This window comes from Liolophura sinensis, chromosome 1, assembly GCF_032854445.1.
Source record: "Liolophura sinensis isolate JHLJ2023 chromosome 1, CUHK_Ljap_v2, whole genome shotgun sequence".
In the NCBI taxonomy this organism is placed as follows: Eukaryota; Metazoa; Mollusca; class Polyplacophora; order Chitonida; family Chitonidae; genus Liolophura; species Liolophura sinensis.
The window spans coordinates 21,258,683-21,285,421 of NC_088295.1; the positions used below are offsets into that span (position 1 = coordinate 21,258,683).

At 36.9% G+C, this 26,739-nt stretch overlaps 1 protein-coding gene across 1 annotated transcript in view; it reads left to right on the plus strand.

Moving 5' to 3' along the window:
* Nucleotides 1-2,745: 2,745 nt before the first annotated feature.
* Nucleotides 2,746-26,739, plus strand: part of LOC135475401 (ankyrin repeat and fibronectin type-III domain-containing protein 1-like) — a 77,195-nt gene continuing 53,201 nt past the window's right edge. The window contains exons 1-3 of the mRNA XM_064755289.1: nucleotides 2,746-3,321; nucleotides 6,479-6,654; nucleotides 6,924-7,028. Of these exons, the coding sequence (XP_064611359.1) occupies nucleotides 3,194-3,321; nucleotides 6,479-6,654; nucleotides 6,924-7,028 (409 nt within the window). The 5' untranslated portion in view covers nucleotides 2,746-3,193. The remainder of the gene's footprint in view (nucleotides 3,322-6,478; nucleotides 6,655-6,923; nucleotides 7,029-26,739) is intronic.

Sequence of the window (26,739 nt, forward strand, 5' to 3'; positions counted from 1 at the left end):
GACCGAAAAGAAAAAAGTATCAGCGTGAATTCAATTGAATTTTTGCCATTATTTTCAAATTATAGATGTAAATAATTACCTTTCACAAAGTGTCAGCCTCATCTGTGGATGTGTTACCATTCGAACTTGGTAGTAAAGTTTAAGTTCAGTTACGAGTCTGATATTTACAAATGAAAATCTCCTGTGTAGCTTCTTTAATTTCTGTGGAGCTAATGTGAACTGTTTCAGATTATTGATGTGAAAGGCCAAAGATAAAGGTTTAATGTAAGGCTTATAAGCATTTGCAATTCTGTTAGTACATTTAAGATACAGCAATTGAAGTAGAAGGTAAGTTTTTGTTGAGATCTCTGTTACATGGATGCATGTGTTCACACTTATCACCGAGGAGCACATGTGCATGTAGATATTGAGTATTGGTTACAGCACTGTGTACACATTACTGGGTTGTAACCCACAAGGATAGAGGAAGGGAGACAACCACCTTTCAAAAAATACTGAATAAATTACATGTATTAAAGTAGAGCCCTATTGCTCAGCCTTCCAAACTGCATGCAGATAGTTTAATGTCCCCTGAATCCATTTGATGGTTGAAGTTGTAGAAAAGGGAAGAAAAATGGTAGAATTTGATGATCAAACATCAGAAAATCTACCCCACTACAGTTGAGTCACCCTTGTGATGTGATAGTGGTACATTTGCTGGCAGGCATGCAGGCTTCTGCATGTGTACAACACAGACCACAGGAGACAATTGCTATAGTTTTATAACTAGTTTTGAGATTATTCCATGCCCAAGTGTGGGTTTGGGACCCAACACAGGAATCTGCCGACAAGATAGGCAGAGGGTCCAACTTAAATGGAATTTTTTTAAATAGAACTAGCTAAGATAGTATTTTTTTAAATGTAGTTTACACACTAAGATAGCATAAATATTATGTCTAGTGAACATTTAGTGTAAAAATAAAATCGTTGGGGAACTCCTTTAAGAATCCACATACGGTATAAGTGTGGTCCATTTTATCTAATGGTGTGAGTACATGTAAGCCACACGACTTACAGTTGGCTGTGATATGAGACATCTTCATTTATCTTGACACACATCTCTAATTATGACACCCATTGTTCTCATGTGCAACATCCCAGTAAATTGTTATTTTTCATGAAATACACTTTTTGTGACTACACAGAGGTTTGATTTGAACATAAGCTACTGTATTGGTATAGGAAAAAATACATGTACATTAACTATATTACTATAACTATAGTAATAACTATAATAACCATTACTATATATGCATATGAGTCAGGGGTTGCCCCATATCGTTTAGCTAAGGTATCATGCATACCTTGTACTGTTGACGGCAGTCCAGCTTATATGTTGGTTTCAATACAGCTTACGGTCTGAGTATGTCAGACGGATTGTCATAATGCAGACATCTCATAAAACGCAATGGTTTTACTTTTTTCGATTTGCTCCACAGGTTATCATGACTGTAGTCAAATAAGTGAAATATTCTTAAAAATAATTTAAATACCTTAATGACATGCATAAATTATATATGTGATAATAACACCATGTCAACATCTGTGTATAAACATACAATAAAGCATCTTCCTGAAACTAAAGATTTTTAGATTCATGTAGTGTTAGTAAAATCTTAGCATTTTGTCATTCCTATATAAAAAATCTAAACCTACAACTCTGTGCTACGTCATTTTTTTCCAGGTAGTATAATGTTTCTCTTCTGAAAACCTATTTTAAAAATAAACTGTTCATATTCATATGTTAGTTACGTCAGGTTGTGGGGAAATGGGAATTTAATTATAACGAGTGTTTCGGGAATAGCTGTCATGTGGAGATGACAATGTAAATATTATGATGATCTCTTTACATATACACATGTAAAGTTAGACATATAAGGAAATATAAAATGTTACCTTCCGGTTTAAAGCTGCAATTAATTTTTAAAACAAACATGGCAGTTTATTTAGATTGTTTGACTACATGGTCTTCACATAATATCTGAGTTCTATCTATTTCAATGGCTGGGTGTTGTATATCGCATAACCTTAACCACGGCTTGAAACTAGGATCATATGAATAAGTGAACCATTATCCTCACTAGGTGATTGGTATGGGTGCCATACCAAGACAGCACCAGTTGACTTCAAGATGTGTAGGAAAAATGTGTACTTTCATTGATCACTTGTGACAGTGGTGTAATAAATACTGGAAGTTGGATGTTGAATCATAATGACGCTATCAGTGTTAGGTCCAAGACAACGCGTGTATTTTGTTTTGAGCATTTGTAGAAGTTCATGGAGGATAATTAGACAGAATATTGGGTCATCAATGCAGTGTTCTGTTCTCCAGGATCGTCACATTTCCCTGTTCTGAGGGAACAAGCTGTCAATTAGCAGCAATCGTGTCAGCCAGTTTATCGAGCAGACACGCGCAGTAGGCAAATTAGTGATGTTTATCAATCAGTTTCTGACCTCTGATCAATCTACATGTAGTACAGCTGAAAAGTTAACTGACTGTCTACCTGTACGTCTAGCAGTGAAGTGGTGGCTTAGATGGTAGGCGATGTGATAGAGGATGAACATCATTAGTGTCGTGGGCATAGCAACTCATGTCATAGACTTGAGCAGTGACCAGATGCCTGTTTTGTCTTACATCTCTTTCTGATTTACCTATACACATACCAGCCCAGCTGATTAAGGTACTTAATAAGAAAGGTTTGCATGAAGTGCATTTAGTGATCGTGGATACCTCTTCAACACGTTTGCTTTAACAAGTCCTCTCAGAACTGATCGTCATTGGGACAACAGTGGTATGTGTGATTGACACACAGTAGGTGTGCAAATCAGCTGGTAGATGGTAGAAAGGGAGTATGTGTAGGCAGGTTTTCTGTGCTACATGGGATTTTACCTGTGACATACCTCTGGTTCATAAATGGTCTAGTTGGTGATACACAATCCCTGTTGTGTTGACAACTTCGGAGACATTTATTATCTACACCATAACATGAACTGTGTTAACAACACTAAACCGAAATGTCAACAGCATAGGTAGAGCAGTGGTCTGGACATAGGTGATCTTAACTCTACCTACCATGGCACTCTTCCCTGCAACGGTTAAAAACTAGGGTGTAAACTACATGTAGGTCTGAGATAGCTGTGGGACAATGTCAGTATGGCTTTGAGTAGGGACTTAAAGCTTATGCTCTCACTGACACCAGCGTCCAGTGAGGAAGCTGTGTGTAAAAGTAAAACCAAAGGTATGTTCCAGAGACTACGCCAATCTTTCCGCACAAATGACAGGTAAGCCAGAAATAGTATAGTTATGTTGAATTGGTTGGCTTAAAGGAGACGAAAACATAACAGTGATGCCAAAATTAGATGAAGGAGCATCAAAACTTATTTGCAAATATGATCTTTTTTTAAAAAATATTTTTGGATTTTTTTTATCAAGCGAAAAGGGTATTTGAAAATAGTTTTGTTTGGAGGGTATTTGGGACCAAGTCCTGGTATTTAGCATTTTTGCATAATAATGTTCTAAATATTGATGTGATGCTTGTCTAATAAATTTATTTGAATTTAAATTTATTAAAACATATGCATTTAACCTAAATTATGTTAATATTTATGAACATATTCAAAATATAAATATGATCCGAATTGCGGGTTAATACATTTGTTAGCTGAAAGAACAAATTCTAGTGCTAAAATATTCATTAAACCATTATTAAACAAAGACAAGAAATACCAAAAGGTGGTCTCAAATACCGAGCATATTTTCAACTGTCTTTTTCTCGTTAAGGAAAAATTGGAAAACATATTGAAGACCACATTTAGGAATAACTTTTTGCACTCTTTCATCTGAACTTTATGTCATTTTTATGTTTTCTCCACCTTTAATGTAACAAGCCTTTAATAACACTTGTATGGTCTGACTGTAAAATATATCATATATCTTTTGCTCACCTGTTGTATGTCAAAACATGGTCAGACTGTAAAATATATCATGTATCTTTTTTTCACCTGTTGTATGTCAAAACATGAAACTGTTGTTAACCAGTGTGGGGTGTGTTCAGATTAGATAAATGTTCATATGTGCATGTGTTGATAGACATAGTTTGGTTTTTCAGGTAATGCAACTATTGAGTTAAAGGCACCAAATCATTGAAACCAGGATAAAATAATAGCTCACTCTAACTGTAGTGTCCATGTTCCTACAGTATACGCCTGATAGTTGATGCCTATGTGGTGGTAGGAGAAAACTATGGTTGAAGGGTTGCAAAGTGTGCAGTTAGCAGTTAGACATGAGATCCACATGATGGCTATTGGTTGTATTGGTCCATTTTGAACAAGGCTAATTTAGACAATTATGTGTGATTCACAGCTCAGGAATTTGGTACTATTTATAAAGTTCCTTGTTCAGTGCTGCAGTTAAAAATTTAACATACAAGTTGTAATTTGTGTTGATATATAGTGTTATGTACACTTTCTCTTTCTGTAATCATTTGTAGGCAGACATGTTGCTCTTGACTTCCCAAGTTTTTGTTGCTAACTGTACATTCATTACCCAATTTAAATTAATTAAATTAATGGCACGGTATATATGTGTTGTATTGTCAGACTATTGTTTCCCTGGCATTAAATATGGTGTTTGATTTGCCAAAGTTAGCTGGATTTAATTATTTTAGGTCCATATGCCTTATCTGTTGAAAAGTAATCTTGTTTAAAGTGTGGTGCTTGCTGCATGTTGGTCTATTTTTGGCCATGTGATGAGAAACTTTTCATATTTTGTATGCTTGATTAAGCACTTGACATGTTGCGTATTGATTGAAGCATACTTGTTGACACGGGTCATGCTAAACAGTTTGCTCATCTACATGGTTCTCACTGATGGTATCTAATCTCATTCAACTGGAGCCTTATTTACATGTATAAGCACTGTGCTGTGTGATCAGAGTGACTGCATGTAGTTTTAACATGCCACAGAAAAGCCAGTTTGTCACCAGCTGTGAAAATCATACGAGCAAGCTGATAACACACGATGATAGTGACCTAATATTTCTCTTGCAAGGCTTTGCTTCCTATTAATAAGTGGACAGTTGTTCAGAAAAACTAATTATTTTAAAAGCTGAGAGTAATAATAATGGTTTCAGATAAAACAGTAGTCATATGCACAAAATACTGAAACTGACATTACAACTGGTTTAAACCAAAGTCACATTCAGTTTCTTTGCCTTGGTATTCTACATGAATGTTGTACAATAAACATGTATTGGATAACCAGCCATTGGGTATGTCTAGACAAGTTTGTGCTTTTAAAATGTGTTAGTTATGTATTAAACTTTGTTGGCAGTATGTGGAGTTGTGGTTATGTGATCTTAGAGTTGCTCTCCATGTTTAAACCCCCACCTGTATCTGTTAATCATTGTTTATCTGATTAACATGTACAGTGTAGTCCTGTCAGAAAACTGAATTTATCATCCATGCTTGTGGATCATATTGTTCATACTGCCCACTCACAAAAGTCTCTTTATTTTGCTAAAGCAATAAACATAATTCTTCCTGTATATATTCATTTTATTGGGACTTCACTTTTTATGTGATGCGTGAGAATGTTTCACCTTCTGTCTACTACGATAGTCAATTTCATGGATGGAGGAAACAGGAGTGTCATTAGTAAACCACATGTCTTTTTTTAAAGACGATAACTGACGAACTGTGAACTTTCATTTGTGACTCACAGACTTTCAAACATCATAATGTTTGTCATATTGGTGGAAGGCAAGTTGTCTTCACTAAATTTCACGTAAGACCATATAAGTATATATCTGTGCCAGTGCTATGGACAGCTTATTCTCGCCAAGACCCTTACTACAGGGGAAGGTGGTGAATTTGGGAAGATTCCTTGTGCAAAACTGAGATTGGAATATTCATTTTATTGCCTTATGTTAACCTTGTATTAATCTGTGTTCAGAAAGAATGGTGGTATTCCTAATGCATAATTGTAAAACAAGGCATGCATGTAGTGTTAATATATAGTAAAAAAGATGTACCATAAGGATTGCTGATGTAGTACAATGATACAAGAGTATACATACACATGTGACAACTCTGGCATGTGGGCCTACACATATACATCCTTCAGTGTTGTGCTCATGTTTCCTGACTAAGTTTGTAGATATTGTTTGTGCTGATGAAATGAATTCTACATACCCAACATTCCCATTTGTTTATTCAAATGCTAATTTACTCCAGCTGTTGTGAATTGGAAGTTCCGTATAGGATTGGTTGAAAGTAACATTCATCTGAACAACCGGAAGCATGCACATGCAGTAGTGGGTGATAACTCAGTTATTATCAGGGTTGTAGGCTTTGTTTTCTTGCTTGATTTAGACGACATTTGTAGGTACGTAAAAAAAAATGCCCCTTTTACTGAAGTATTTATTCTGCTTTGTTTCAGTATCAAGGGTAAAGAATTGCTTAGGTCAAAGACATTGCCAGTGATATCACTACCAATAATGTGTAATGGGGAGATAATCCATCACCCTGCGCAGCCTGTCCAGCTCTCGCCAACCTTCAGGAAGAGCTCTACAGCCTCCTCTGACAAGTCCCCCAGAAGCAGCCCATCTCTGTCAGGTCAGAGGTCAAATCCTGTAACTCCTTACTGGTTGCCCATACATTATACCTTTTCATTATTATTATACCTGATTAATAATCTTATTGATGTATTATGTGTCATAGCACAAACTCTGCCAACAAAACTTCAGGAGTAAATTCTTTGAAAGACAGATATAAACAAGATAAAATGTCACAGAATACAGTTATTTATATCCCAGAACTTGCACAGTGCCCAGTATTAAATTGTTTGCTGATTGTTAAATTACCGATTTTGGGTTTTGTTTCAGACTCCTCCTCAACAGATATGAAACAGAAGAAATGTCACAGAAGTTATAGTTTGGACAGACGGCGCCAGAGGAATTTGCAGAAGAGCAGTCGCTACCGTGACAAATGTGAGTACATGAATTTGATTTTGCCATCTGGATTAGTCAGCTGAGAGTCTCAGATAGCCGTGCTGGTGTAGCAGTGAGTGTTTACTACCAAACTAGTAACTGATAGTCAATATATTCTCTGAGCAAATAATGAGGGTTAAATTGTTTCATGAGAAGCATTTATCAAATGGGTTTGTTCTGCATTTTGACTTCTAACTGACTATGCTGCCATGTGGACACATGTGTCTAAATGTTTGAACTTCCATTCACTCCACTTGGTGTGGATCAAGGGAAACAACTCTTTCATGCTAACTCACTCCAGTCTGTGCATGTTACAGTACTCGTGCCACAAGACCTGATTTATTAACTCACACAGAAATGAGTTCACTCAGCGCATATACATTGATTTCCAATCTCTGTAGCTTATTATGCCTCTCTCTTGAAAATGGGGAGTTCTGTAGCGATTGCTGTTCTGTCGAATAGTGGGTCTGTGGGTCTGGATTGCTTGTATCTTGAAAACTAATAAGAGGAAAATCATGAAATTTGCAGATTCCATTGACCTCAGATCAGATTATAAACCTAGCCTGATCGTGTTGTGTGCATGTTTTGCATAGTTATGATTTCCTTGAATCTGAATGATCATTGATTCCTGTGCAATGACTGCACTAAACATTGTCTTAGATCATGTGGAAAAAAGATCAGTTTTGGGTGTTTAGTGTGGCATATAAATTGTCTGAAATTAAGCTTGTTATTGCCCATTCTTCCAAAGATTTATTTATTTATTTGATTGGTGTTTTACGCCGTACCCAAGAATATTTCACTTATACGACGACAGCCAGCATTATGGTGGGTGGAAACCCATGACCATCCGCAGGTTGCTGGCAGACCTTCCCACTTACGGCCAGAGACGAAGCCAGCATGAGCTGGATTTGAATTCACAGCGACCGCATTGGTGAGAGACTCCTGAGTCATTACACTGCGCTAATGCGCTAACCAACTGAGCCATGGAGGCCCCTTCTTCCAAAGAGGAAGAATTATAAAACTGACATTTTACATTGAGTACATATATTTTGTATTGGTGCATATTTTGGGGCTGTCATATTGATTTTCATGCATAAGTTTGGGTCTGTGAGTAAGCTTTTCTGCAATGTGTTCATACATGGATGAATCTAGAAAACTGACAGGTTTGGTGGGCATTGATACTCATAGTCTTTGATTGTATTTCCACTTGTTTAAAATTCGCATTAAAATTAGTAGCCTATTGTGTCTACTGGCAATCAGTTTTGACATTGTTGAATAATGCATTAAGCCCATTTCTTGCATGTGTGAAAATTTTATCAATAAATTTTTCACGCAGTGGGACTAGTGCATTACTTCACAAAGCAAGTTATTAGCCTATTATATATAATCTCTGTGGCTGATATGGAATTTTATATGTAGAGGATAATGGGTTTGTTTGTTCTAACACAGAAATGCTTGTTGATCTCTGCATTTGATGTAGTATCATGTTGATAAAATTACCAAGTGATGGGGAAAGATAGTGAGGCCCGGAACCATCCACCAGCCATCTAGCAACCATCCAGCACTAGTGATTTTAATGATTTACCAAGGTTTTTCTTATCACCCCAGCACTATGTATGACATAATCACAATCGTTGGCGTTCATGCATTATGATCTTGCTAGCCATTGCCCTTTCATAAAGTCTTGTAAAAGGTGTGTATCAAGAAGAAAAAGATGAGCTTATTGTCTACTTTCTCAGCCACTTAGATGAATGGCTTTGTTTCTGAATAGCAAATGAGGCCACTCTATTGATTTTCCTGCAAAACTGGGCAGTGTATTCTAAAATCTTATTATTCCTAATGGCATGGTCCTATGGGGGGATTAATAAAGACAGGCGTTGGAGTCAGAAGAAGTTGATATCTGGTGAGGAAGATAGGAGTGATTATGAGGCGTTAGCATGGTACGTCTCCATCCTGGTGAGACTGCGTGAGCCAGCCTGGTGGTAGCGTCTGGCGCGCTGGGACTCGCCAAGGCCAGCTGTCAGACAAACGCATAAGACACATGATGAATAGATATCAAATACTGCTGTATGATGATGATGATGGAGACTTCTTGTGCACTAGCCAAGACATGATGATGTACATATATATATATGGCGGGGGACAGGACACAACATATCTCTATCTGTATGTCATCTCTGGAGGAAACAGCTTACAGCATATATCTCGCTATCAGCCCTCTGATGGGTTGCGTGTATGGAGGCTTTGTTATTACATTTGTAGATACAGACAAGCCGTATTTACAATGTGTATGTAGACAAACATATACACAGTAAAAACGTTTTAAGAATGATTTTAGTTATCAACTAGTGATTTAAATTCAGTCTGAATGTGGGCAAAAGTTTGCGGGTATAGTACATGTCACACTCCATTCCAAATATTTTTGACTGTTCATTGACAATATCTAGAGGTTGCATGTGGTCAGTTCTGATTGTTAAGTTTATAGATGTCAGACATTGAACTGTGACACAGAGTTTTAGTTGTAGGTATTTATACTGGTTATGAATGAAAGTTACATTTGACCGATATATATGTACGCATCATATTGATTCTTGCACAAGATTACTGCTGCAAGATTTGGCTGGAGAAAATTTGCAACAGCTGAAATGACAAGTGTTGTGCCCTATAGCAATAGAGAAGATTGAGAGGAAGTTTACAGAGCTGAGTTATGATAGTTTATGTCTGGCAGCTGGTAAATATGTGCCATTAAGGTGGGTTAGTGTGATGAGTGCTTGACAGCAGGCTGGTGAAGTAGACTGATATCTTAGTTGCAAAGTTGTTATATTGTTTCTGATCTGCATTTGGATTTGAGAATGCGTAAACATTCTCTATTTTTACAGTATGGTTATGAACTGGTTATTGAGCCTTTGATAACTGTGAGGGTGTGCCGTAGTCATGGGTTCCCCATGACCTCTGCCTGGTTTCCTCCCACCATAATGCAAGAGCCCATCATAGAAGTGAAATATTCTTAGTTACACGCTTACTCAGTGAAAGGATAAATGTTTGCACAGCCAAACAAAGGGAGATGACCCAGTTAACTGAGGATACTGGGATATACACGTCACTCACATGACTGTTGCTCTCCAATGAAAACTGGAGTATTTGGTCTGATATGGGATAATTTTGTGGATGACTTAAAACACTGATCAAATAAGTAAATGAATAAATAAATGTACTGCCCAAGTTAGCTTGTAAACATGTCTAAAATTTCATGTACAAGACTGGTGACAAATTAAAACTGTCAAAGTGTCAAAAAATGTACAAAGAGATTGAGAATGCCATTTGAAAGAATTGATCTTTGCCAAATCTGTGTTCTCTTTGTCACTTAATTATTCAACTATACAGCCACTAAACATAGATGGATGCAATGTAAGTATGCTGTACCATTATCATATATTTCAATAGTTTCCCAGTAGAGCTGTCCCTATGGGCTGTATAGTAGGATATAGACCCAGCTCTTATGGTTAGATCTCGTTGAAATACCCAATAACAAGTATCTTCAGTTTTGTCTGAACACGGTATTAGGAACTGCCATTGTCTTAAGCTAATCAGGAAGACATACTCACAGTGACCCTTTCAGCACAAATATTAAAAGTTTCTAGTTACATGTTGTTGTTAGCTGGTAGACCCTGGACTTCCACAACACAAGGTTTTAACCCTGCCTATTTACTGCACTACTACTGATTGAGTTTATGACTGTCCAACAAAGGAAGTATTCAACAAAATGTGGATTAATGCATTTAATCTTCACTGTTGTATAAGTGAAATATCCTTGAACAAGGCATTAAACCCCAGTAAAATAAAATAGATAAACCCATCTGGTTTGTTACTATCTATATGTATGAATCAGTGATATGTACAACAACATCTAGCTATAACCAACCCACACAGTACCGATCATTCTATGGGAAAAAGTTTACAGTGAATAGTTTAGGATTTTCTACAAGAGTTGGTTTAATTGCATTGTCAGCTTCATAATTTTAATGAAAAGATTAAATAGTATCATTATATGGTTTTAGGGTGATACTACAACTATCACAGCCAGCAGCATTTAACCACAGTGACCTGGTATGTTCCGGTACCATTTATAATGATTGCCAAGTTCAAAAAAGGATGCAGACCTTGATTTGACCTCTAATCAGATTAGTTCAGAGAATCAATTCTCCATAAAAGTGTTTCCAAGAAGGGTTTAACTGTCTGCAGGGTGGTCAGCACCATTTTGACCTAGATTCTCTTAAAAACTTGATTGATTATTTTCTGTTCTGGGATCTCTGAATTGTTGATGGTTGTGGTTGATGGTTGAATAGAATGCTAAATACATGTAGAGAAGGAAACAAAATTTGCCCGACACGTTGAGAATCAGTGATGGAATCTCAATCAATACAACTCAAATATTCATCGTCTTTCACATGTGAAATAATCCTGTTCAAAATGTAGATTTTTTGTATAGTAGTAATGAAAGGCGTGAACATATTTATCACATTTACTTTGATAAATTACAAATTTCCAATCTTTGTTACCCTCCAAAAATATCATCCTTTCATTCATGGTTACCTTGATTTCTGAACTGATCCATGAATTATTCATTATGTGTATAAATGAATGAGATGTATGAGATGTTGTGTACATGTTCACCCTGAATTGTGTTGTTACATGCTGACTGCAGGTCATCTTAACATAGATGCACATGATGCTTTTTCATAGGAGCCTTCTGTAATACCTGAGCTCTGTTGCAGCCCTTGACATAATCATGTTTGGATGGAATAAATGGTAAACTGAAAAAATCGGCTGATTGGTTGTGTGGAGTTGGTATTGGCAGTTGATCCCAGCAGCTTGTCTGACTGGCAGAAGCTGATGGACTATGGTCCCTGGCCTGTAGCCTGTTGAGGACACAGTAAGCCATTTATCTGCGCAGGGGAAACTTGTCTTAGTCAGGGCTATGGACCTGTATAAAGAGTTGACTGTAACCCAGTTCAATAATTCATCTTTAATTGCACACCAATGCCAGTTGTATAGGTCTCACGTGGTCAATACATAGCCTTTGTTCTAATTGGTGCTGTTTACCCGTCTCTTAGTGTATATGTGGCCATGAACACTGACATTCATGTTCATGTATTGTGACATTCATGTTCATGTACTGTCACATCCATGTTCATGTACTGTCACACCCATGTTCATGTATTTGACATCCATGTTCATGTATTGTGACATCCATGTTCATGTATTATGACATACATGTTCATGTATTGTGACATCCATGTTCATGTATTGTGACATCCATGTTCATGTAACTGGGTATGCATCTGAGCATTTGAGTATCTGGCCTCCAGAACAAATAACCTCGTATCAAAACAGCATTGAAGGCCAGATACTTCAATGGTCTTTGAGCAAATTGCCATGATTGGATGAAAAAAATGTATGTATTTTTTTAAAAGTTCTCTGTTGCATAAACATTCTAGTTTACTCATGATGATTGTTTTCCAAACTAAATGTTTATTTCAGGTAATATTATAAAAAAATTACTTGATTTTTTCAATTTTGCAGAATAATCAATGTTAAGTCAATTTTGTAATGATTTCTCCAGAGAATTTTACAACAAAGAAATATTATGAGATCAAATCTGCTCATGTTGATGTGGAGCAAGCTTGTACATGGGAGAGCAAATATTGTTTTTAGAATATCCAGTAATTAGAAGACTTCTCAATCCATCATTCCAAGAAAAAACCTTAATTATACCCTTTGTACGATGGCCTGGTGACTGATGGAGATTTTGAAGTATACTGGGGCAAAGAGGTGACAATTGTTTCAGTCAAACCTGGCTTTACCCAGATGGCTCTGTGTTGCCCTATGGTGCCTCCATACAATAACAGTTCACTAGGATAACATTGAACAATCTATAACCAATGTAAACCTAGCCTGCAGCAAACTTCCTGGTGCCCGGTCAATAGTCCAGTCTCAGAACTTAAGCAAGAATCTCATATTGCCTGAATATTTGCATATTCATGTGTGTGCTGCCGGTATTCTGTGAGTATTCTGTATAGGGACATGCTTGGTACAAGGATATATGGACTGATCCTATCTAATCTGTCCCTAGCGTCTTCACCCGATATCTCCTGTATATTAAAATGTTACAAAAAAAGGGCCTCCTTCCTAATATTTTTATTCCAGTGTTCTTGTATGCTTTTAGGAATAAATATAATTGCTTTTCTGGTAACACAAACTAGTTTATGTTACATACACATATATACATCTATGTTCTGAATCAGCTTTATGCCTTTTGCTTACACTTCAATCCTCTTGGCACACTTTCTATCATTATAGAATGATATTAATGTTATCAATTTTAGTCACTGTTTCCAATAAAGATGTTAAAGTGGATTTATTGTTCAGCTCATTACTACCTATGTGTAGGTCTGCACATGTACAGACTGTATTTGGTTCAGAACTACACATAGGAAAATAGTGTATCAAGTTTGCGAAATTGATTAAATGTTTACTTTGCAAAGGTTAGGCAAGTGAAAGTGGCAGCTGTGCTGTAAATGTATTAAGTAGACTGACATGTATGGAGACTGAGCCATTCATGTGGCTGGTGTGTAGTGATGTGACGTGATGTGATGCTTGCTTGCTGAAATACACCTTCCTATGCTGACAACCTTATCCACACTGCTGACCTTCTAATACTAGTTCCTTTTGACATTCCATAACCTTCTGTTTAACCCTACATTGTTGATATTTGATAATGAAGATAATTACTTGCTCTGACCTTACTGTGGTAACAGCTAGTGGATGGGTTTGATGTAACTCAATGCTAGTTGTGTTTTATCAGTCCTCTGTGATCAAGCTCTTGTCTAGGAGCTGTGTCATGCCTATGCTGGAAGTTCAAATCCACGAAGTTTCCACATTGGTTGTGTGATTATGGACAGTAATTTTCTGTACTTAATCGTGTGATCTTACAAATATATGGATGATTTGATTTTGTTGCTGTGTTGTCTCCGCGATAAAAGTTGAACTGAGTTACAGGGTGGATGTTAACATTATTGTAATTTTTCAACCTTTTGGCAAGTTTGTAAGTGTTTATTCAAGCATATTATGAAGGTATTATTATGTATTGACTGATAAAAGTATACTTTCTGTGAAACCCTGAAACTGGCCAATCCAAAAATGTATTTTTGTCTCCAAAATCAAATTGAATTGTGGATAAATTGCACTGAAAGTTGCTTTTTCTAATGTAAAAAGGTTGAGGAATTAGGGTATGTACATAAAGTTGTGGAAATAAATAATGTGTTATCAAATGACTGAAATACTAGGCTAAGCTCAATATTGCTCATGAATTTTGTTGTATTAAGAGTTGATCACTGAGATAATAGTGGTGTGAGTAACAGTGGGTGTGACATGTATCTGAGGATATGCTGTGATTGTAGTGGGACCTGTGTGAGCTGACATTCTCCACCCAGACCTGTGTGTGTACAAAAACCCAAATGACATAGTCTGGGTTATATTGCAAGCAGAATTGGGTAGCTATCAAAGATAATTTTTTCTGAATTGTTTTCTATTGTTTACTGAGTTGACCTTGTTGTTTTATAGAGCCTATTATCAGCTGGGTAAACTTAGCAGAGACTTTTGGGCAAGCTGTACGTATTTCATTATGATAGCAACCCTTTCTCCATTTTGCCGCAAAATGTGATAATGAAAGTTGGAAGTCGTATTTTTGTAACCAAGTGTATTAGGTAGTGGTTTGATGTTCAGTGTGGAGGTTTTCACTCCTTGAAAACAATCTTGTTCACATGGACTTGTACAGATACGTATACTTGCCACCCATGGTATTATTGAGATGTTTAGAAGGATAATAGCAAATATTTTGGCAGGTAGGTTCTTATATATTCTATATGACTTGCTTATTTGTTTTAGGTGACTTGTTCTTTGAAAATAAAATTATACATAAAACATTTATTTTTGATCAAAAATTAGCAGGAGGTCTGAATTTATTTTGAGATAGGTTCCCAAAAATGCTTGATACTTTTAGTATCTTTTGCACAGGAAGCAAATATCAGGCTGAACTTAACTTGATTTTGGGTAAAAGGTTTAAATCTTGAGAGTGATTATTGATTACTAATATAATAATTACAAGGGTAATTTTATCTGCTGGTGTTTGTATCACTGATAGCCAATAGAGAAATGTTTAGTGAAAACCTCACCTCAACTCATTGTTTACCTGCTATCGGCCTAATCTGTAGGCATCAATTAAGTCATATCTATTTTGGTCTGGAACAACCTGAGATCTCTTCATCCTCCTGCTAAAAATGGATTCCTCTGCAGGGGTGTGGGAAATGCCGGAAACCAATATTATTCAGTCACACAAATAATAATTGACAGATGTTTTGACAGTATTTGATTTGTCATTTGGCGATACCGTAGTATAGCTCTCTTTTTCCCTAAATAGAATCATGTTAATTTCTTCCATTGAGTTTTGCAAATATGCCATCATCCCAAGTTTAGACTAATGTGTGAAACTGTTTTTGATTGGATTTGTTCAGTAAAAGATCTGGTCTAACTAAAGCACTTAACCCACCCACAAGTGCATTTTAATAGAATATAGAAATACAATATGTATTTGTAAATAAGATTTTTGTGTTGTTTTGTTCTAAAAGCTTTATTCACATATGTCATGAAATGTTGAATTGTTGCATGAAATGTTTGTGATTGTGATAAGCCATTATTTCTGGCAGAAAAATAGTATTTATTTAGCTTTTCTGTTCAATGCATTCTTTCACACCATGATAGAATCTGTGTGGTTGGTCAGCTTGAATGGCACAGTTATGTTTTCAATTTGAGTTTAGTGTGGTTTTTAAGGGCCAAAAGAATAGATATATGTAAAGAGTTAATTTACTTAAGTTGCACAGACCGCTCTGTAGTACTTTCTAACTCTGTAGTGCTGTAGTCTATAGAACAGCTTTAATTCTTCCTAATCACGAGGCTTCAGAACAGATGGCGAACAGTAAATATCAAGAGCATTCTAGAAACTTCACTCTATCATTGAGTCTCTTATATTTAAATGTATGTTGGTTTTAGTAAAGATGTATCTGGTTGTACAAGAACTGTTATCGTCTGAAATAGTTTGTCCAAGGGAATTTGAAAACGTACCAAGCTTGTCCTACTTTACCAGATATTTGATTTTTACTTATCAAAGTATTCTCTTAATGAATGGATCTGACAAACAAAAAAAAAAAGAAAAAAGAACAATGAATACCTTGAGAGTTATATTTTGGTGTGATTTCCACATGAAATAGTTCTGTTTGTGGAAGATTTATGCCATTATGACTATCTTTTTATACACATGTATAAAAACTGTTCGTTTGACCTGCTGTGATGAGTTTTATGTATAATGGGACAGACGCTTGGTTTGATCTCCAATACAAAGCCTATCCCGCCCAGCCTTGCCAGACTTTTATCTGTTTTACTATGTTTCAATCTTATGATGCACTTATATGATGTTTTTTTTATGGACACTGGGTTTGCTATATAGATAAATACTAAGATCATCTTAAATTCTTTAGGCAGTCCAATTGAAATTTTGACTAGACAAGGCCACCACAAATTTATTTTGTCCCCACACATTTTGTTGTCTGATTTAAAGGAGAAGAAAACTTATAACAATGACGCTATAGATTGAAAAGAGCATATTTTTTTTCTATCTGGTGGTGCCTGCTGCATAATTTTGTGATTTTTCATCACCATACACGTAAAGTCTAAAAATGGCAAAGCTGGCATAAATCGCTGAGTCCATTGTGTCCTCCACCTTTAACACCCTGTAACTTATGCTGGGGTGTGTTGCTTCTCAGCCATTGAGAGTCATTAAAACTGCCGGCTTGTTTGTGTAAACTCGGAACCTACGTCCAACATTCCGGTTTCTCCATCCTCAAGCGGAAAACGAAGTGTACTGTTCGCTTCCTTATGGGAAGAAGAGTTCTGCCGAAAATGTATGGACTGCACTTCGGCAGTTTCTGACGGCAATCCTCCTCCTAACACAAAAGACTTCAGGACTAGTTCATTGGCAAAATGGAGTCTCCCACAGCAGATTTTGGTGCTGACATTATTCATAATTTATCAACTTGAGGTAGAATTTTTTTATGGCTTGCACCTGCAAGAAAATGCATACTCTTTTCAATGGTATTTGATTGATATTTCAATTTTCTTCTCCTTCAATTTTGGAAATAAATGATGTGAAAGTTTTGCTGTTATAATACAACACAGGCTAAATTGAGTTTGTTGGAAAAGGGTTATTTTTTGTGTGGCTGTACGGGCAAGCACTTTTTATTAGAGCCATTGATTTCTTTGTCTTCCACTCTTGATTTCTTGGTAAACTATGGAGTAGTCAATACATTTATACTGCACAAAAAAACCCCAAAAGCCTCAACTTGCTTAAAATGGTGTTGACGGCTCAGTGTATCAAAAATGCCTCAACCATAACAACTGCTTTATTCATTTTATGTATTTATTTCATTTGGGTTTATGCTATATTTAAGAATATATCACTTACGCGAGAGTGGCCAACATTTTGGTGGGATGAAACCGTGGACATCCCATGGGATAACCAAAACATCTGCAAGGTACTGGCAGACCTTCCTGCTAATGATTAGAGAGGAAGCCAGTCTCACCTGGACTTGAACCACATTGATGAGAGGCACCAAAATCAATGTGCTGCACTAGCTAGTTACTAGCTCGCCCATGGATCTCCTGCCTTGTTCAAAATCATTTTTTTTTGTGTGTGAGAAATGTTTTACTGCTAACATGGTATCACTGTAGTGAAGAGCTGTTAATATATTTACACAGGTAAACTATGCATGCATACTGAACGCACTGTTGTCAACAGTATGAAATTCTGGTTAAGGCTTTTATAATGTGAATAACATGCACTTTCCATGTATGATATTTTTAGCACACAGCCTTGAATATTACTTCTCTTTTTATCCTAGAGGGTTTGAATAAACATTTTTTTTTTTCAAAATGGTTTCATGTAATGATTTATGGCCACAGAATGGGATGTGTGGGTGCATATGTACATGTATGTGTTATTTCTACTATGTGGACTTCGGTGGGTGGTGTCTTACCCTTTCACTAGACTAGGTAAATGAGTGCACAGTGAAGTATGTGTTTAACACCTTTGTATTGAGCCATTTACCTCAGCAGTGCTAGTTTGTTGCTAGTTGACTGAATAGGGAAGCAGGTAGTGATAGTGTAAGATGCAGGCAAGTTGCTAGTGTCAGTGTGTGACCACTGGCATCAGCAGTGTGTCTGCGCATCTCTGCACGGATTGGTATCTAGACATCCAACAGGCTGGTATTGACTGGAATACCGCCCAGCCACTATCTGTCTGCATTCTGTTCACCACCGCAGGTGGCCTGTAAACCAGTTGCAAGCCTCTCATTCAAGTCTTGCTCCAGATTGCAAATAATTATTCCTTGCTTCATTGGTTGTCAAGGAGACTGCGACTGGTCATATGAAGTGGTGCCGGCAGAAAAAGTCATTGATGGAGATGCCGCTTTCTGCTGCGATACACCATTGACATTGGCACTCAGTGCACACAGTGCCATTTCCTGTGGGTGGCTGCTGGAGGTACAGCCTGAACCCGCCAACCTCATTGCTTTCACATCAGCAGAGTACCTGTATGGTGCAGTGTTGTGGCTGTGTACCGATAGCCAGATGATGTGTTACTCTGCCAGCTTAGGACCCAGTGCTCCAGTGGATATTACTTGAAATGCTGCTTGTAGTGGACAATGAAAGGGAAAATCAATTCACACCTACATTACATGATCCAAGTTGGACATTGTGTGGGAGTCCCTTAGCAAGGACACAGTGACAGGTGTTTTGGGACGGTATATATATAATTCCACAATCATCAAGAGCTGTTTTGTTCAGAGGCTTACAATTGTAAGCATTCCTAAAGTGAGCCCATCAGGCTGTCATGATGCTTCAGAGAAGGACCAAGATGCAGGACCTGAGGAGGGCAGCTTCCTGGAAGCCAAAGAAGGGCAAACATCCCCCAGTTCAGAGGAGCAAAAGTGAAGCTGATCAGGCAGGGGATTACTACACACAACAAGTTGCTCCTCGTAAGTTACAAAATGTACATGTGCACATGTAACTCCTTCTCCCTCATTATTCTTCCCATAAAACAAGATGTTCACAGGGTTTTGGATATGGTTGCTGGGTTGTTAATATGGTAGCTGGGTTTTGGACATGGGTTGCTAGGTTTGGGATATGGTTCTGGTAGGTTCATCCAACACGGTAATTCTTTGAAATATGATTGTATTGATTTTGGGCATTGAGTTAGTCATGGTGAGGATTGCTGCAAATGACCATGGTGTGGATTTCTTATTATTTTTCATTTTCATCCATCACTTTGAGTTCTGTTATTCAAGACTCATACTGTTCCTGATTTTAGAGTGAAGAGTTAAGAATAACACAAACTTCAATGTATTTTATTTAGCTCTGACTTGTGTCAATGTCTAAATGTGCCTTTTTTCACATGGTTTAATTTAGATAGCCTGTTTTATAAGAAAAGACAGCAAATAATATTACCTTATATATATCAGTGAATCAATGAAAACAGACTTAAATGGCCACAGCCATTTTGTCCTGACTTGCTTGGTTACTCCATAAATCAAGTTTTAATCAAGAGACCATGGGATGCGCCCTGTAAGCGCAACTGAAAACAGGCTCTCATCGCACATAAATATATAACACATAAATACATAACACACATGTGGCTAACAGGTAAAATAGGGTTTGATTGACATCAGCAGAAACAACTGTGTTGGAAAAATAACTTGTGCCTGATGAGTTTAAATTAAAAACATCGTGGCGCTTTTGACTTTCTCAATGTGTGCAGTTTTGCTTTACATCTGAAATACTAGTTGCTAATAATTCACCTTGACAACAAGACTTAAGAGATTTGTCTTAGAGCTATTCCTCTCTAGTGATTTGTGATCAGGGAGTTGTGTATAATTGCGTATAATTTCCTGTGTCTATTTAACACTATATAAAGAGACTTTTTACCACTTTTTTTATCATTGATTTTGCAGTGCTAGAAGACAAATTATCATCTTGACATCAGTACATGTTAAGATTAGGTAATTTCTCATTGCTGATAGGTGCGTAATTATGAGATGCTAATGAAAACTGGGTAGTGCCACATCTGTATGCAACAGATTATGTTGTTGGTGGATCCTGTAAGTCTGCTATAATCAATGTCTGATGTGGAACCTTGAGATACAGCCGGGTACTGTGGCACATTTCACACCCTGTCCAACTGAACACGTCTAAACTATTTTGTCAGTGATAATAATGAACACCCTGCCGTTGTCTTTGCCTTAAGGATATAAACTGGAAGCCATTTGCAGTTGCCCTGTTTACTGGTGTTAAGCGGCTGAAAGAAAAAATAAATCCTCAGATGACGCAGACATGTATGTAATATATATATACATGTAATATAAAGAGCATGTAGGTTTTCTCTTACCAATTCTAATTCTGATTAACGGTGAGCTACATGTAGTAGCACTTGACAATTACATGTATGTACCAGGGCCATTGTGGAGTGATAATTTAGGTAATAGATCCCTGATTTGTGATGTAATCCTTTCTCTGAAATTACTGCCATCTGAATGCATATACATTCATTGACATGTTAACTCTTTCCTGACCTGGGCCTGAAGAAGTGTACCACGAACTTGAAATGAATCACTTATTACATTTAGTCTTCTTGTGAGAAATTTAGGTTTAATATTGGTACATTTAGGTTGTGGAAGGTGGAATGGATGGTACATGTAGGATTGCAGTATAGAGGGGTAATTCAGTTAAACTAGATGAAGGCTGACATTGGTGCTTTCACTGATCAGACAGGCTAACTAATGAGCATGCTGAGATACAGTTAGAATAAGATACATAGTTCAATCATCCCCAACCACACTATTCTTTGGAGGACAGCCAAGATAAGTAATTCAAGCAATTAGAGCTATATCTGTGTAGCATTTGCATCTGTTTGACCCAAACTAGCTGCTAAAATAAGGAAACCTTGACATGTTTTTGTCATAGAACTATAGAAATGTGGCCCAATGAACAGGCCAAGCTGATGCTGTTTACATTTAGGTTTGTGTTAAACTGTTGAGTGTGTAGCAATGTCGTGTTCCAGTGAGTATTTGTAGTCATTAGGAGGTAATCTGTAAAGCGGAGGGCTGTTAGAGGCTGGTAGATTGACACCGCACATTGGAACATGCTGGCTCTCTCACCTACTGATTACCTGCCCATTACCTGCCCCGGCTGTCAGTATTATCTCAGGTGGCTGCAATCAGCTCAGCTAACTCAGACAGACTGACCCCTGAGAGTAGCCATATGATGATGTAGGAAATGATAATAAACCACTTCAAGGACAACCAGACTGAAATCAGAGACGAACTTAATTGTAAATCTGTTCTTGTTGCTCATAAAATATTACGATGTCTCGCACATTTCCACATGAGTGTGTCCAGCTCTTAATACGATGTGTCCAGCTCTTAATACGATGTGTCCAGCTCTTAATACGATATGCCTAAGAGGATTATTAGGTTGCAGTTGTGCATGTATAGATAGTACAGCGTATACTGCAATATGACTCTCGATGTACACAGGTGTTTATAAACCCTAGGATATATATCATTTTGATGGACTAAAATATCTCATCATCCTGCCAAGTTGCATGGCTGGTGTTTGTCATTTGCTGATGAAACATCTTAGCCTTACAGCATTTCCAGGTTGCTGAAGATGCATGGTAGCAATGTAGATTTGCGTTTATATATACTTTGCACAATTATACATGTACACGTATCTTTACTGTGATATTAGGACTCAGTGGTGTTGTGGTTTCAGCCACAGATTGCTATGGTAGCTGGTCTGGAACTTCGAGTACAGCGCTACATATTTTATAGGAATAGAGGCGGATAAGACATGTATTAATAATATGTTAAAAGATAGAGAGTGTACAGCTGTTGCTGCCAGTATTCTGCTGATATAACTTGAAAAAGATCTAATAGCTGGGATTTAACCTGTATCGACACAACAGATTTGGCTGCAATAAAGTCATACTAGATTCAGTTGCACTGTGAATAGCTCAGCTTAGAAAAGCTGACTGGTATCATTTCTTAATCATCTAATATAAAACTATCTTGAAACCATTATCTTGGAGTAGTGTTTCAATTGTATTTGCCAAATGTGTGTGAAGAAACTTTGCCATTTGCTGGGTGCCCAGGTTTTATAGGATTTACATCGATTTCCTGGTTCAGTGGGCTGATTCAGCGGCCTTTTCCAGACAGCCAGCCCTGACCTGGAGTCCACGAACTCAGTAAGATGAAGTCAGTCTTTAGAATCACCACACGCACATCTAGTTCAAAACAATTTGAACACTGCAGAAAAGTGAAATTGTTTTACAAACGTTTCATAATTACTTGCATTCATAGCCCAGTTCCATAACTCAGAGCAGAACAAGATATTGCAGTTTGTGTAGCATTCAATACAAATTAAAGTAATAATGATCTTTTGTGAGTTCAAAATGCAGACATGACCTGATGTGTCTTGTTCATTGAGTTCTGATTTCACCTGTCAGTACACAAGGACAGAAGAGTGATGAACATGATGGATGTTTTAGTGAAATATACAAATATGTTGGACACACAGCATACATAGATTTTTCAGTGAAGATTTAAAAAGACATTATATATGCATGCGCGTTTAAGATTTTGTTTTGAAAATGATAGGACTGCTATACTAAACAAAACCTTGTTTTACAACATCTTGGTATTTCTTTACTACAGGGTGTTCTTTTTAGTTGTTGATTCACTATTCATTTTAATGTGTATATGCTGAAATATCAAAGTTCATTGTACACATAAGAAACAAAACAGCATTGTTAAATTTTGAATTTTACCTTGGATGTTTCATTTCACTGTCATTGGTTTAAAATTCTGGTTCAGATCTTGGCCAAGTACATATAGCTGTTTTACATGTATTCTGTAGGCTGGAAGCACTCCATAAGAGGGATAAAAACCATCATTTGTAAGAAGTTGTTGCCATAGCCAATGGACTGGTTGCTGTTTACTTACTAAATGTGGCAGTATCCCTTGTTATCCAGTCCCTGTTTAAACAGAATCAATCAAAGTGTGACTGGAGCCTCTGGTAATGTTTGTATGTTATTTTGTATCCTGTTTTATGATGTTAGCAGTTCAGATTGACCAGCGCCCTCATCAGATAGCCTTAAGGGGCATGTGGTTTCTAACCTCTCGAATCTGTTTTCCAATCTATTGAATGTTGGCCGACAGAAAGCAGTGTGTCTTCACCCCATTGAATCAGCAGTCTGGAGGGAGGCTGTTGTGAGAACCACGCTTATCTAATTGTCATGGAATGTTAAAGGATTTTCATTTCCGTCTGATTGCAGCAAGAAGCTGAATCAAATTATTCAAATTTCCTGACCGAGTTTGCTAAAGGCTGTCTTTTCAGACTTCAAGTCTATATTGACAGAAGCCCATACGTCTGATTTCTTCTAATTTAGCCCACTTTAGCTTTTGAAAAAAAAAAAAAGATGTTGAAGAGCAGGAATGGCATAATCATGGAAGAAATATTGATCATATTATTAAGTAGGTTTGATTGTGTATGTGTTTCTGTCATTTCATGGTGTAGGCAAGTCGTACATGTAAAACCATCACGTATGTAGACACCAAAAATGACACTCATTCATTCACAGAGTAGTAGCTCCAGGCTCACCCATCTTTTCCTGGTAAACGTTGAGCATCACAAGTCAGATCCATTAGCACCTTCCCTTATTCCAGATCCAAACAAACAGTTCTTCCTAACTCTATCTCTGTTTGCTCAGTCCAATTCTTGCTTCCATACTTTGGTGAAAAATGACATTCTCATGATTCTCATTGTTACCAAAGTTTGACTAAAAGCTCCATTCAAAAAGATATTAGTGGGTATGCTGGAAGGTTGTGTGATTTCATATATAATTAGGAAAACTAAGTCACCGTAGTTAGAGAGTACTAGATTTGAGTTTAATTAGAATTGCTGAGCACTTCTATATCAAAGAAGCTATAAGAAGCATTTTTATAATGTTTAGTGTAACACGTCTAGGAATTCAACCAAGAATTTATTCTTGTATACATGTACACAGAGAACCAAGTACTGTAGGTCAACATAACATGCTGCTCTTGATATTCTTCGCTCCCGAGATGCGTGTTGTCTGATTATGAAGTCAAATTTATTGTCCCACATTTCTTCAAATATTGTGTGAATCCAATAAAATTTTGTGCACTGATTCATTTTGAAAACCTTAAGATCCACTTTATCCATGTATAAGTTTTACATATTTAGGGGGTGTAAATTCTCTGCATTTGTTTCTTTTAAGTAAATTCATTGCACCGTTCGAATTAATCAGTTTGATATTTTTTCTTGAAGAGTCAGTGGGTCTCATTGTCCAGCTTTCCTTCTTGTACAACACAGCCAATTATTTAATTTCTTTCCAGCATTGTGATTGTTGTTGAAGGAAGATTGTTTTATAGATATGTCCTATCCATCAACCTATATATTGAGTAATAATTTAGCAATGTCATGTTGACCAGCCATATTGTTCTGGTTCTTGCTCTTTTTTGTGGTCTTCAAGAAAAGATTGTTTATGGTATGAGAGGCTTTTTGTAAGGATCTAGACAAATAGACTGCTGGACCCATTAGAATCTTGGCAGGAATAGATGTTTTGTCTGGGAACTGTTAGGGCAATGGCAGACCAGTTGTATTGATTTAAACCCATTGAAGATTGTATGACCGACCAATACATTTACTTTTGCACACCAGTCATGGTTTTATTGGAAATTTCTGGTAACTTAATACTCACAGAACAAAATGTCTTTGCTAGAAACAGTGTTTGCATTTCTGTCTTAGCTGCAGTTTTTCGTGTGGATTTGTTTGCCATTCTCCTAAACATCCATGAAAAGTTCTCTTCGGCTATTCTTGATTCCTGAGGGGCCATCTTGCTTTCCATTTTTCCATGTATCTATTATATCCCAAAAATTTGCAGGAACGTTATATTTTGTACTAATATCCTCTCAGTGTCATAACCAGGTTAGAATTTGAATACGTTTTAAGAAGGTTTTCTACTCAGTTTTCCCTATTTTGCTTCACCTTCTTGAAGGCTGTGGCCAGAATGTATCCCTCTTCTCTCCAAGTAAAAAAAATCACCTGTTGACCTTTATATCTTACTTGTGTTTACTTTGACAAAAAAGGGGGTTCAGCATTTGTTGTAGAAACACTCAGCAGTGCTTTCGCATGCAAGCACCTTATTTTACTGCTTGTATTTTTGGGTGCAGTACTTGTACTTTTGTGTACACAGTGCTTTCAGGATTTTGTCAGCATGATTATCACCGTCCATCTTTGATAGACAGGTTCTGACATTGCAGGAATTTCATGAAAATAATGCACACCATGTTTTAAAACAAATTTTACTTCAATTTGTCAAATTTATTGGAATTGGGTTTCATTTTTTCTTATCTTGCCCATTTGCCTGAAGTGTATGCCTAGTTGGTGCCTTGGACAAGGAAATTTACTATTCCCATGAACCAAACCCCTCTTGAATGAGCTCTGGCAAAACATGAATAGGTAATAAAGCCAGAAGGGGGACCTGTTGCTGCTTGATGGTTTTGAATTATTTAGCATGTGTAGGCTGTTGGAAACAGCACTGCCAGACTTGTGGTACATATGAAGGGTAAACAGCCTGTGGTAAATTTATACCATAAGTACACAGGAAGGCATGAAGAGATGTGTTTTAGTTAACAACAATTCTCTCTTCCAGAGGGTAAGCTGAATTGCTCTTATTTCAGATACACACCTTCACAGATATGTGGCAACTTTGTGTATTTAATTTAGGAAGAAAGTATACACATAAAAGCTGTAAAGGCGATTGAACATGACCTGGATGCTTTCATGGGATGAATTGAATGATATTATACAAATGTTGTAGCAGGGATGGTGTGGAAAATGTCTTCTATGGGTATGGTGTTTGTCCAAGTTGTCTGACAGACAGGTTGTAGGCATTCTCTCACAGATTTGATATTGAATGTGCAAACAGAAGTGGGCATGAGTATACATAAGTAAAGTTGAATTCAATTGTTGACATACATTGTATATTTCAATCCACTTGCATACATGCATGTGTTAAATATATACTATTCTCTTTATGGAATTTAAGTTCACCTAAACTGGTAGAATTGTATGCTTTGGCTCATTATAAATACTTTCATTAATGCACAATCCAAAATGGGTGATTCTGTTTGCTTAACTTGAATGATGCACCTGTATACTAGTTTTTAAAGACTTTATTTGGTTGACTCTTACATGGAAACATTCAGTAGACTAATAAAAATGATCAAATACGTGTATTCTTTATCTATTGAACAGTTTCCTCTGTCTAAAGAAACTGTACAGTCAGGATACGAACAAAATGGTTGTAGTGTGGTGATTTTCATTGTGAAGTCTTGTGTAATAGAGCATGCGATGCAGACAAGCCCTGAGGAACCCTATCTGACAACTGTTACACTGTAGGCCTGCCACATAGCTGGCCGCTGCTATATCATGGTAAATAGATTACTAGCAACTTAAATTG